This window comes from Dermochelys coriacea, chromosome 12, assembly GCF_009764565.3.
Source record: "Dermochelys coriacea isolate rDerCor1 chromosome 12, rDerCor1.pri.v4, whole genome shotgun sequence".
NCBI classification, from domain to species: Eukaryota; Metazoa; Chordata; order Testudines; family Dermochelyidae; genus Dermochelys; species Dermochelys coriacea.
This window is the reverse complement of record NC_050079.1, coordinates 9,222,340-9,235,566: the sequence shown is the minus strand read 5'-3', so window position 1 is coordinate 9,235,566 and position 13,227 is coordinate 9,222,340. Positions and strand designations below refer to the sequence as shown.

Sequence of the window (13,227 nt, the reverse complement as noted above, 5' to 3'; positions counted from 1 at the left end):
CCCAGGACACCATAGTCACTGCGGATCTGCTTGTGGTCAAACTAGGCAATATCTGCTCATAGATCATAGAATACCAGGGTTGGAAGGAACCTCAATAGGTCATCTAGTCCAACCCCCTGCTCAAAGCAGGACCAATCCCCAATATTTGCCCCAGATCTCTAAATGGCCCCCTCAAGGATTGAACTCACAACCCTGGGTTTAGCAGGCCAATGCTCAAACCACTGAGCTCATGTGGATGAGCAGCATGGGGCAGTGGCTAGAGCAACAGATGAGCCTCGGCAAACTTTCTGTAACATCTGGGACGTGGGCACCTGGCAGGCAGCATATCTCCTGAGACATGTCAGGCTGGCAGAATGATGCCTCCGTCCCTTTTAGAAGGATGAGCCATGGAAGAGCAAAAGTCTATATATCTCTATAAAATGGTGAAAATTCTGCTAATCCCCACCCCCAGGAGAGAACTCCTAATCTGGAGTCTCATGAAGGTCAATTTTCAAAAGAGATTTAAGAAAATTAACTAATAATTAGCCATCATATTTTAGCTTTATATTTAGGAACAAACATGAATTTATACCACACCTTTTATTCTAATATCTTGAAGTGCTCTATAAATACTTACGTTTCAAAACTCTGTGAGGTAGCTAAATTCTGAAATAAATGCATTTTCATAAGGGTAAACTAAAGCGCAGATAGTTTAAGTGACTTGTCCAAGTTTACACAAGCCAGTGCTAGAGATTGGAGCAGAACCCTGGAGTCTATTTCCAACTCCACGGTAAAATTAATCTGCATATAATAAGTAAATGATATGAAATAAAGCAAAAGCATTCACCACTTTTTTACAAAAACACCCAGCAACTGTATGCAACACAAAACAGTAACTGAGAGTCACATTTTATTTGTCTTTCAGTGTACATGCTCATTATGTATTCTGTTTAATTTACAGAAGGTCTATGTAAACCAAAATGAAAATGAGAGAGGAAACAAAGAAATAGATTGAGGTGTAGAATTTTCTCAGCAAGCAATGATCACAGGAAACAGCACAGATTGAACAGGAATTCAACAGGAGTAACACCTAAGAATAACGAAGGTAAACAATAACTTTTTCTTTAGATAGATTCTCAACAGGGCTTTTTTGTTTTAGTAAAACACTCCAGAATGTCACAGTATACAGGAAGACTAAATGGCAAAGAATATCATATGCACAAACTCTCACACTCACACACACACCAAACCACATTTATCCCTGCTACTGGTCCAGGATCCAAAACACTAGTTAACATTCTATTTCCTATCTCCCATTCACTGATAAACTATACAGGATTACACTGTACATGGCGTTAATTACAAAAATGTCATATTTACAAAATCTGTACACACATCGTAAAACTCACAAAATCGTTGCCTATGTATCACAACTTGCTACACCAAAATATTAAAAATGGGACAAAATTATGCATTTCTCTTTCCATTTTTAAAAAGGGTTAATATTTCAAAGAACACACACTATTTTCCCCAATAAGACTGTAAGACAACTACAAACCCAAAGCATCCACTTGAGATAAAATGCAGTGAGCAGCATTTCCTGACTAGAGAAAAGCCTATATCCTGTTTCCTGGGGGTGGGGTGTGCAGTTAGATTATATATACAGAGATGGTGAAACTAGATTGAGGATGTCTTTGGCTAAAACTTTGGCATTAAATAAAAGTTATAGTTCAGAAGACATGGGAAGAGGTTTCTTGATGCTGGAGGAGTTGGGGAATTTTTCTTTCAATAATCTACATACTCACTACAAATTCTCTTTCCTTTCTCCTTTTCTACAGGAAATAGGGAGGAGCTAGGGGTTTGGAACAAACATATTCCAGTACATCTGTAGATGAGACAACTGCATTTTCTTTTACAGGATGTAGTTTTTTTAAATTTTTAAGTATGAAGAAAAATGGTATAAAAAAACCCTCTTTCAGTCATAGGAATAATCTCTTCCAGATTTTTGTTTTTTTGGGAAACGGCATATGAAAAAAAAGTTAGTAAACCAGGCATGGCAGAAAAACAATTGCTTCAGCATGTCAAGTAAATATTAGTGCAGGAAGGTGGACTTTTCATCAATCCACCACATAAATAAGCTTACTGCACAGCGGACATTAAATAACCATCACACCCCGTACACAGATGCTCCTCAGTGAAGATAACGTGTATCAAGTAATTAAAGTGTATGTAGTGCAAATGTTACACAACCAAGTATTATGCACATGCTACTTGCTTGTTCCAAAGTTACACAAAGATGTGGTGCCTGAAATCCTGGACATATATACACCCTTGTCACACTTGGTACCGTGTTCTCAGCCACAGAAATATCGACGTGTTTATATTTGTGTGTGTGTGTGTGTACAGACACACAGACAGACACACACACACACACACACACACGGTTTCGTAAAATAGGATCACCACATCAATACAGTAACACAAACACAGACTAATATCAATACCTGTTTCCAGATGCTCCAAGGCTCAGAAAGTTTGTGCTTCTAACTCTTGCAGTCATTAATGCTCCTTCTGCCAGCTCAGGAAGGATAGACAGTCTCTTCAGGTCTGTGCTGCGTAGGAGACGGCCAACCGAGAGGAGTAAAATGACAACACAGGCATCTAGCTGCTTTCCTCCATCACTAGTTCCATGCCTTATGATGAAGGGTTGAGAGAATTTCCCCTCCGCACCACGCATGGACGGGAGGAATTTTATTTTGAAAAAAAAATCATACCATGCTTTCCATATAAGTGGCAGTAAATCAAGGCACGCTGTACTAGTTTTGTAGCATTTAGATTAGCTGATTTTGAAGGTGATGCTTCATTGAGGAAGGTCCGACGTTCTCAGCTGGCTGCTGGGCCTTGCTGGGCCATACAAAGTAACAGATGCGATGTGATTATTCTGCATCACCTGCAAAAGGATGGCAGAAAAAAAGAGAAATTAAAAAAAAATTCCCATATGCTAAAAGGAACTCAGAAAGTTGCAAGTGACACAGTTACAGTATTTATATGCTTGAATGTAGAGAGATAAAAAAAATTAAGCAACTGATAGGTGGAATTAAAACACTTAAAGATCTTTGCCAATTCTGAAAAATTACTATTAAATTTCCAGGCTTCATTTAGAGTCACACTTGTTTTTAACACGGGCACTCACCACCGCCCAAAAGTATTTTGTGAGAACTAAGCATGTCTCCCAATAGTATGAGTCATGGATGACAAGACAGATGCACCAGCCTTAAACACAAGAGATGGATTAAACCTGGGGAGAGGGTTGGCAAATGTCTCACTTGTGCCATGTTCCCTGATATTACAGATGCTCTTGAATGCTGGCTCTCGTAGGTATATAGGAAAGACAAAAAGCTGCATTAAAATCCAGAAGCAAACACCACACCATCTTCTCCCACCCAAATGAATTTGAAAGTTTTTTTTCCTAACCTCAAAGATCATTCGCTGCAGTCCAAAACAAAACGTTGATCCAAATGGGTTAGTATTGTTTGGAGAGGATGACCTTAAAAAAGAAAAAAAAAAAAAAGGGTGCATAAGAGGTTGAAATTTCTTCATGTGAAGTAGCAGCCACCCATGATTATGTGGCAAGTTTCTCACATTTCTCTTATGCCAAGATTATTTAAATTGGGAGGGATTACATTCATCTGTACTATGATGCTATGCTGCTTTTGGATTTCAAATGGGTCACTCCTCAGAGTGGTGCTGAAATATGGGGGGACTTAGGAGGACCTAGTGGAACAAAATAAGCAATTATTAGTGACTGCAGGTGACCGCTCTTATTCAACCAAGGCTGGAGAGGAAAAACTGAATATAAACCAAGTAACACAGAAGAAGGAGCTCAAAAAAACGAGGACTTTTTAAACGAGACCTTTCTGTGCATGCATACGTGTGCATCTCTCCCCCACTCCTTTTTCAAGTGAAAATTACTAGGAAGCCTATTTTTAAAGGTATCTTCTGCACCATGTATGTTAATCTAGTGATTTTAACATATTGAATCTCTAGCAAAGTAGTTATTTATGTTTGAAGTGACATGCCTAATCAAATTTAGTTACCTTTAAAAAATTAATGCATTTCTTGACTTTCACATACGCTTCATAAACATTTAAGTTATACAAGAACTAAACGCTGTTTTGTTTTTAAGAGAATTGCAGCAGCCAGTGAATATGGGCCCAATCCAAAGCCCCTGTGAAGTCAAAGGAAAGACTCCCACTGACTGCAATGAACTTTAGGTCAGATCCTTAAAACACCTGGAAAAATATAAATTTTAAAGACTTGTTTATACTGTAGTTTCAGCGTAGTTAGGACTGATTTCTGGGTATAGTCTTCTTCCAGATATATTCTATTCTTAAAGTTCTGGCTTCTTCTACAATTGGAGAATTTCTTTAACTGAATGTGACATAGCAAATGTGCCTTATAAAGCAAGTTTAGTTGAACTATTCTGAACAACCCACATTAAAAATGAAAGAGCTTGATTCAACAGTGCATTACCATAGTTCTATCTTGATGCTGCTCTAGTGATTTTACAGGAGCAAACTGGAGTAATGCAGTGAGGAATCAGGCCCACAATCATTTAAAAACAAACTCAATAGTAACTAGCATAAGCCTGGTGAAAATAGGGCCACGGTTAAGCATTTCTGAAATTTATGGAAGATTTTTCATGGCCATGACTTTTAGCCTCACACTGCTCTCACTCTTGTACTTGACAAAATTACTCACATTTTGTAAGTGATTTCAGTGCTGGTGAAAGCTTCTAGAAATGACAGCCATGCAAACTTGTGGCCCATGTTTTATCCACAGAACTGGCATAATACAAGTAGAAGTAGTGCAAATTTCACATACTTCTCCACCCATGTTCTTCAACCCTGCATGGAGGAGCTACCTCCAGAAAGAGTGAGGAAGGAAGTTTTGACTCCAGGCCCATTCAATCCTTTGAGATCAAGTGCTAACAAGGGTACTAAGTATGTGGATAATTTGCATTGTGGATACCTGCCCACTGGAATTGCTTCACATAGGCCATCACATCATCATCATCAGATGGTAATGCATCTTATATTGATTTGAACCAGTGACCTACGATGAAAGGGTCCATATGTCACCACTAATTCTCTGGGTCATCCAATCTCTCAACTACTCATTTTACACTGGAAAGATAGGATTGTATCCAAATTAATTAAATGTAATAGGGGAAAGCATCCACAAAGACAGTAGGTTCCTTAATTTAAAAAGACAACCCCAAATTTTTCAATAAATAAATGAAGTCTAAATTATTCTGCCTACCACTGAAATGCTTATATTAGTGAATATGGTGGATTACAAAAAGATACTGTCAAATGAATACTTCTATGCACTTTCAGACTCAAAATTGTGCAAAATTACTTATATTCCAGAACTGGATGAAAACTACTTAAACTGACACTGCTGTGTAGATTTATGTACATTTACAAATCGAACATGTGCGTGTGTGCATGCTAGATTGCAAGCGCTTGGGAGCAGAGACTGTGTCATGCCATATGTTTATACACTGCCCTGCAGAATAGGCCGCTGCTCTTGATTAAAGTTTTTTGGGCACACCCACAATACAAAAATAATTTGTGTTATTTATTAACACACACACACCCACTATGTTCTATATATACTCTCCACTATGCAACAGAGGATGGATTTTGGCATTTAAAAGAATTGCTGGAATTCCATTGTTACATATTACAGATTCTTGATTTCCCCAAATGGTAGTGAGCTTTCCTAGCTAGTGGCAGCAGAACTGATGCTTCAGCAGCAGACGTAAATCCTGATGATAATTACTACCAGACCTATCCTTGTGGTAATCATCTGTCATCAGCTCACTTCCTGCCAACGATACAGGATAACAAGACAGACAGCATCTTTACCTATGAAGTACCACTGGCTTTTCCACAGGATGTCCCAGAAGATCCTGAATACTATCCCACTGTAATTACATTAAAAGGATGTTAGAATAAGAGAGTGACACGAAAGCTTTTCTTTATACAAAGGGGGAGGTTCATGCACATTTTGGTTGTAGTGTTGGTGCAAACCACAAGGCAGCACAGAGTGCCATGAAGCAGGAAAGTTATGTTTAGAGAGTGTTTTGTGACTGGAGATAGCTTTACTTAGCAGAACCTACAGCTAGGAGACTGCTCCGAGTTTAAAACTAGTTTCCATTTTAGATGGAAAGTGGACTTTAATTGGGAAAAAAAAAAGAATGAAATACTATTATAAACCCTGTGGGTTTGATAGAGAAACACAAAACAGTGTCCATCATTTTAAGGAAATATTTCAAAGAAGAAGTTTCCCACAGGAAGGCACTCTCTTAGAGATCAGAGATCTTTGCTGAGATCAAGTTAGCATCACTGCCTTTTCTCAGTTACAAAAGCCTTTGGTTGGTTCACCATGCAAGAAAGGCACAGTGTTTATTTGACTGAGAATTCCCAGTACTATCCACTTCTGTGGCATGACAGCTTATGAAGCTAGCTTTATACTGAAGGGGTGTAACAATGCAGTAAAAGACTGAAGTATATCAAACAATTCAATCAGAAAGCAAAGAAGGATACAGGCCTCCTGCCTTCAGTAAAGCAGTCAATACTCTGCACCAGCATTTAGATATTCCAATTACCATAACACCTGGATTCATCTCACGAGCCCAGTCTCATTCCCTAGGCTGGCAGGAACTAAAAAGTGCTGCAGGGTAGAAGTGTGTGGTGTTTCTGCCCACCTGAATGTCAAAGGCATCTCTGTATGTGTAGTGGAAGCTTTTCTACTTAGTGTTTTTCTTGCCTTGCTTGGTAAAATACACGATGTATTTAACCAAAAAACCTGATTTACTGTCATCCGGTGGATTTTTTTTTTTACACTGTTTTCAGAAGGTTTGAATGATGGGTCATTCATTATGCAACAGAAACCACTGTCGTCAAGTTCTTTACGAAGTGCAGACAACCCCCAAAGCAAGTGCCAAAAAAAAATTCACAGGTGTACTCTGAAAAAAGTACCTGGGTAAATGAAATTCCTAAGAATGCAGAATTATCTTGTCACTACTCTATAGATATTTAATTAATCTGTAACAGTTACTGTCAAATCCATCCATGTAAAATTATTTCTAGCTAAACTCCTGATTTTCACCATTAATATTACATTTCAAAGGTATCTCTAATCTTTCTAACTCTTAGCTGCCTTAAAATGGGAAATGTAACATAATTTACTGGTAGACAAAGCCCAAGGTTTGACTGCACTATATTTCTGACCGTGTTAAGAGTAAAAAGTTTGAACTACAACAATTTCACTGAAGAAATCCAAATCCATAAAAAAATTAAAATTAAATTTTGGTGGGAGGAGAGTAGTTTGAACTCCCTTATTTTAAAAACCATCTTTCTATATTGCTGTTATTTCTGTGACACATGGTCAGAGTTCTGCACACTCAGCAGCCAAGGAATTTATATTGGCAACTGTTCTGGTTGGTTTTATGAAGACTCACCTTGCTGTACGTTGTGCATGTTTCAGTCTGTGAATCCGCACTATCTGTGGAAGGTAAACAGAAAAGGCTCTTCTGGAAATTAAATTTGAACTGGTACTTTCTTTGAAATGTATCCAATATGAGAGTTTGAAAAATGATTTCAGAGATCAGGGAACATGAAAACATAACACTGGAGCAGTAAAATTTACCAGTAACCAAAGCGGTCAAAACAACACAAAACAAAAAAATCCCACTGATTAAACATAAATCCACTAGATTAAGCAATAACTCTGGAGACACAGATTTGCCCATTCACTATTTTAAAAAGTAAGCTTTAAAGCTTAAATGGCTTCTAAGAGAAAAAAAGAAAATATAGGCGTGAAAGAAACAAGAGATTATTTATTTCTCTGTGCACTGAATTGACTTGTCAAAACTGTATAGTGTCCGGTAATACGCATACCGTAGTTACAAATCAACTCTTGTGGATGAGCTACTTTGCAAAGACTGGTTTCAGAGTAGCAGCTGTGTTAGTCTGTATCCGCAAAAAGAAGAGGAGGACTTATGGCACCTTAGAGTCTAACAAATTTATTTGAGCATAAGCTTTCGTGAGCTACAGCTCACTTCATTGGATCTGTAGCTCATGAAAGCTTATGCTCAAATAAATTTGTTAGTCTTTAAGGTGCCACAAGTCCTCCTTTTCTTTTTGCAAAGACTAGGCACCGTATGCATTTGAGAAGCCAACAAACCCTCAGATTTGACCCAATCACTCCCAAAGCAAAATGGTTTAAGTACTCCTTACAAGATAAAAACCGCAAGGCACACCTTGATGGAACACTCCTCCCCACCCCACCCCAAAACCATTATGAATATATATATGAGCACAAGTTGTGCCAACCTCTGCTTTCCAGACTGGTTCCATTTATATGAGCTGGCAGAACTGAAGTGTACAAGAATTTTGCTCTCTGAAGAGCAGAGAAAGCAAGAATCTTGAAATTCTGAATTTCTTGTTTCTCACAAGAATGAAAAAAGACAGAATGGAGGAACAGCATCACATATGGTTTGCAGTTCCAACAAACGAGGCACTCTAAATTGCTTGCTGGCCATTTTTCCAGCCTATGAATGTATTTCCTTCCATCTCTGGACTTTTTAAAATGGAAAACATCTTCTCTGGGGTCAACCATAAAGTGTTCTTTAATCCGACCGAAGGCTCATTTATATTGTCACTCACCACCAAGCAAGTGGTTTCTAATACAGCGGGGTTCAGTGTTTAAGTAATATGCCCACTGTACACCAATGAACTGTCAGCAATAGAATTGCACTGCACATTGCCAGCCCATGGAAGGGTATACAGACTCTTCAATGGACTTCATACTATCAGTGTTGTTAAGTTTCAGTCTGGTGGGTGCATGTTGGGGAAAGAAAAGGGTGAATAAAATAAATCAAATATATCCATAATAGAGGCACAAAACAACTTAGACTGAATATAAGTACTCAAAATGGGAGTGTGAAAAACTGCAGAAGAGCCTGAGGAAAACATATTTAAATAGGAAGTGAAGGGAAGTAAGTGCTGGTATTCTCAGGTACATCATAAATTTGATTTTCATTTAAACACACACAAGTGTACACCCCATCCCCTTTCCTTTCCCTTATTTTCATCCCAACTCAGATTCTCGCAGATGTGACTTCCATCAAAGCACTGTGCTTTATGCAGATGAATGCTTTCAAGGGAGACAATCAATGTTGTCAGTGGTTACAATGACAAAGGGATCTCTGGCAGCAGGTTAGCCAGCATCCTATATCTTGTCTAGGGTATTAAAGCCCCAGTTCAACAAGGTACTTACACACATGCGTAGCTATGTTATGCAGGAGGTTAAACTAGACATAAAGGACCCTTTTGGCCTTAAAATTTATGATTCTTTAAGCAAGTGAGTATCCCCGCACTTTAAAGAGATTAATCACATGCTTAAAGGTTAGGCACATTTTTGAGTACGTTGCTGAATCAGGGCCTGTGTGCAATAAGAGACTTAGGAGACAAAGTCCTAAACTCTTTCCTGAGCCTGGAGATTCCCAGATGATAGTTAAGTAGAGGCATATACCACATACTGTAGGGTCATAGTTATTCTTATGAATAACTCAAATTACATTAAATATAATAAACAGACCTTGTGAGTGGTGAAGGGAAAAGAGTTTTATAAGTGACTATCAAGATAACAGTTTAAAAGTTCAACAAAGGTAGATTGGAAGGATCAGATCAGATTCACTTTGCCCTACAACTTTTGGGCCTTAACGAACAGCATAATTCATGTTAACAACGGATGCAGCAGCACTCCTCCAGGAAACTAGCAATGCTATGTTATAGCCACACACCTGTAGGCCTGCTCAGGGTAAGGAAAGTTAGCCTAAGAATGAAGCTGGAGTGGCCAGTGAACTAAAATCTTTAAATATTTTCCTTACTACACATACTAGAAAACTGTTCAAAAGATCTCTCTTTCCTACTATCGTCAGCACTTCTATTATCTTCTGTTGTTTGAGACTATATTTGAAGTGAAAATTGGTCCACTCTTTTCCCTTTTGTATTTTCTTTTACAAACCCCTGGAGCAGGAGGATGGATTACTGACCTCGCTTAACGGCTAGTGGAATCTTGAATTCACAACGATGGTATCTAGAACATTGAAATTGTAAAGCTGTTACAAAACACAGGAATCAATAGAAACTAGGTAGCACAAATGGACCTAGAAATGCTTTAGTGAGCAGTTCACTGTGACTAAGGGCACATCCACACTGCCCCACAGTTCAGACACGGTGTGCAAATAGCAGTGCACGCCACAGTGCTGCACTGTAACACTCCCATGTGGATGCTGCGGGCATGAACACGACTGTAGTCAAGATAGCTAGAGATTAGAAGCGTGGGGGAAAAACCCCACACCACTAACTGAAATAGCTATATCAGCAAAAGCCCTAGCCACAGTTATAATTGCAAAAAAATCCTTTTGCTACTCCAGCTTATTTCATTCAGCGAGCTGGTACAAGCTATATTGGCAAAATAACTGTTGATATAAACTGCGTGTCCCCAAGAGGGTTTGCTTGTATTGCTATGCCAGAAACCCTTCCTAGGGTAGACAAAGACTATGAAATCATAGACTGATGTGGAAAATATGATGTCGGAGGCTTATATCATCAGTTGGGGAATAAACAGTGGGAAGTTTTAAGAAACAGTCTTTGCAAATCATTCTCTTTTGTCATACAGAGAGAGGGAATGAAAAATGCTAGAAAAAAATTACAAATAAAACATACCCGTTTCTAAACAACATTTGCCAGTAGGCATCACCAGCTCTTCAACGAAGGGGAAAAATACTGGGGAAATTTATGGGAGAATACCATGTTATTGGTTAGATTATGTGACCTCACTGTTCTCTGTCTTCTTGTGAACAGCCACTGAAATATCTACAGGCTCTCTACAGACTATTGCAACATCCACCACACTCCAGTGTATTCACTTTTATAGTTTTAACAGCTAAAACTTCCCAAATGCTGTTTTGTTTCTACTTGCAAATATACTAAGTCCACCTTGTACAAGCACTGCTTATAATGAGTGAACTAATAACTAAACTATTTGGAATTAAGTTTAAAAGTTTGCTAATGCTCATGACTATCCTCTCTAAAAATGTATGTACTTCTTATCTATGCTGTGATGTTTTATTATTAAACATTACGTGGCATGTGACTTTGAAGTAGTGCTTTCTGTCCCCTCATAAGTCTCTTTCTAATGTATACTTATTAATGCACAAGCGTTAAAAACAAGAGCTAAGAAGTGTCCTAACAATGGTGGCCTGAAATCCTTCCGAGTTCCCACTAGATGAATCAAAGCTGCTCAACAGAAACTACAGGAACTATAGAAGGTTGACACAGGATTTACTAGTCACAGAGTTTGCATTTTCCTAGACTACCTCTCTGTACTCACATGTTAAAGTTGTAATGACCAGGATAATTTGTATGCAGGACAAATTTCTTCACCTTGTGAGTATTTGCATCAAAAAGAATATCCTGTTGAAAACAAAGGAGATAGACATGAGCAAAACAGTTTGGTGAGGGAATGTAGTTTTTCCTCAATATGCAGTAAGGAGAGTCTAATTATATATTAAAAGTAAAAACAAACAAAACAAAAAAAGCCTTTACAATATAAGAGGGGCATTTTATGTATAAATTCAAATCTGTATTTCTTCCAGCAAGTACATATGCAACTATAAGGCTAGTTTGATGGTGAAATTGCTAATGTTAGCAGTTTCGCTGAGCAAGTCTATTTTATCTGCCTATTAGGTAGTTCACTTTACATTGATGCAAGATGGAAAGCCAACATGCTTATGACACAAATTACTTGAGGTGCTAAAATGAAGATGAACATGTTACAAACGCCACAGAAATACAAAAAAATAAAAGTCAGGCATGTGAATGGCGAAATAGTATCTGGTGGGATAGAAAAGGCTAGATTTCGGAAACAAGGGCCTCCGTTCCTACACATTAGGGGTGTGATAAGAGTGCTGTGATAAGAGTGCTGGGGGGGGATGCCAGACAAACACTCAAGAACCACTCCATGGATTGTGGGGAAAATGGTAAAATATGATTGTTCAAGTCTGACTTAATTTGAGAATTTGCAATCCCATTTTTCATATTCAAAGATTCTTGAGGCAGCCACTGAGAGTTCTGCACAATGTTAGTACTTGTATGAAACACCAACGTGAGATACTTAGTCATTCTCTAAAGGGTACATTGGATGGCTGATTCAAATTAAAAATGGCTTATTTATGGAAGTCTTCAACTTACCACTCCAAGTGTGAAGTAATTAAAAAAGTAGTCATTGCACTTTGATGGAACCTGCTTATGGGGGGAGGGTGAATGAATTTTCATCTGCAAAGAAACCCACATATAGATTTATCAGTGCTTACCATAGCTAAAGTATTATCAATACATTTACTTTAAAAACAATTTTCCAAGGTCTGGTTTCACACTAGCGTCCATACATTTTCCCTCAGATTCAAATTCTAAATTATCTTTGTGAAAAAGTATCTTATATTTTAATACTGTGAGGAGTCTATACAATCTGGGCTATGTACAACCCAGACTACCAAGGGGTTCCATTTCAATTAGGAGATAAGGGAATTTTATCAAAATATTTATGTAGTAGTCAGCTCCAAATGTCTTCAACAGGAGGAGCTGGGATTGCCTAGCACAGAAATAAGATTATACTAGTGGCATTATATAAATAGCAAATAAAAAGATTACTCTAAATTAAAGGAATCCATCTTTAAATACTCTGTTCTTATCGTGTTAACACACCATATATCCCTGCACCCAGAAGCGAGAGATGGGCAAAGACCACTGAAAATGCCTCCTCCTGGCAGCAAAGTGAGAAGAATAGATATCCAAGTCCTCCAGGTATCTGTGAAAAACTTCTTCTATTGCCTAATACAGAAAAAGGTTCATATGCCTTTATCTACACCTTTCAGTGACATAAAGGAGGAGGCAGGAGGAATTCACAAGAGTTTAATAGTGAAAACTGCTGTGGAAGTAGCTTTAAATAAATATAAATGATAATTAGTTTAAAAATGTAAAGCCTCATGCTTACTGCAGGATGACCAGCTGCTGGCAATAGTTTGATCTGACATGAGGCGTGTGTGTGTGTATGTGTATTATATACATAAATAATGAGTGTGTGTGTTTTCATATTATAAACATAAAG

General features: G+C 38.1%; 1 protein-coding gene across 20 annotated transcripts in view; it reads right to left on the bottom strand.

Annotated features, from left to right (window-relative positions):
* Positions 1–231: 231 nt before the first annotated feature.
* Positions 232–13,227, bottom strand: part of PHAF1 (phagosome assembly factor 1) — a 47,886-nt gene continuing 34,890 nt past the window's right edge. For 8 of the 20 annotated variants that reach the window (XM_038367891.2, XM_043495402.1, XM_043495400.1 and 5 more), the window contains 7 exons: positions 12,312–12,395; positions 11,452–11,534; positions 10,109–10,152; positions 7,511–7,554; positions 5,913–5,971; positions 3,454–3,526; positions 1,142–2,929 (listed from right to left, as the gene is read on the bottom strand). In XM_038367891.2, coding sequence (XP_038223819.1) covers positions 2,840–2,929; positions 3,454–3,526; positions 5,913–5,971; positions 7,511–7,554; positions 10,109–10,152; positions 11,452–11,534; positions 12,312–12,395 — 477 coding nt within the window. In that variant the 3' untranslated portion in view covers positions 1,142–2,839. Of the gene's footprint in view, positions 1,070–1,141; positions 3,527–5,912; positions 5,972–7,510; positions 7,555–10,108; positions 10,153–11,451; positions 11,535–12,311; positions 12,396–13,227 lie in introns of those variants that run through there. The other 12 variants (XM_043495404.1, XM_043495405.1, XM_038367893.2 and 9 more) reach the window with 8 other exon arrangements.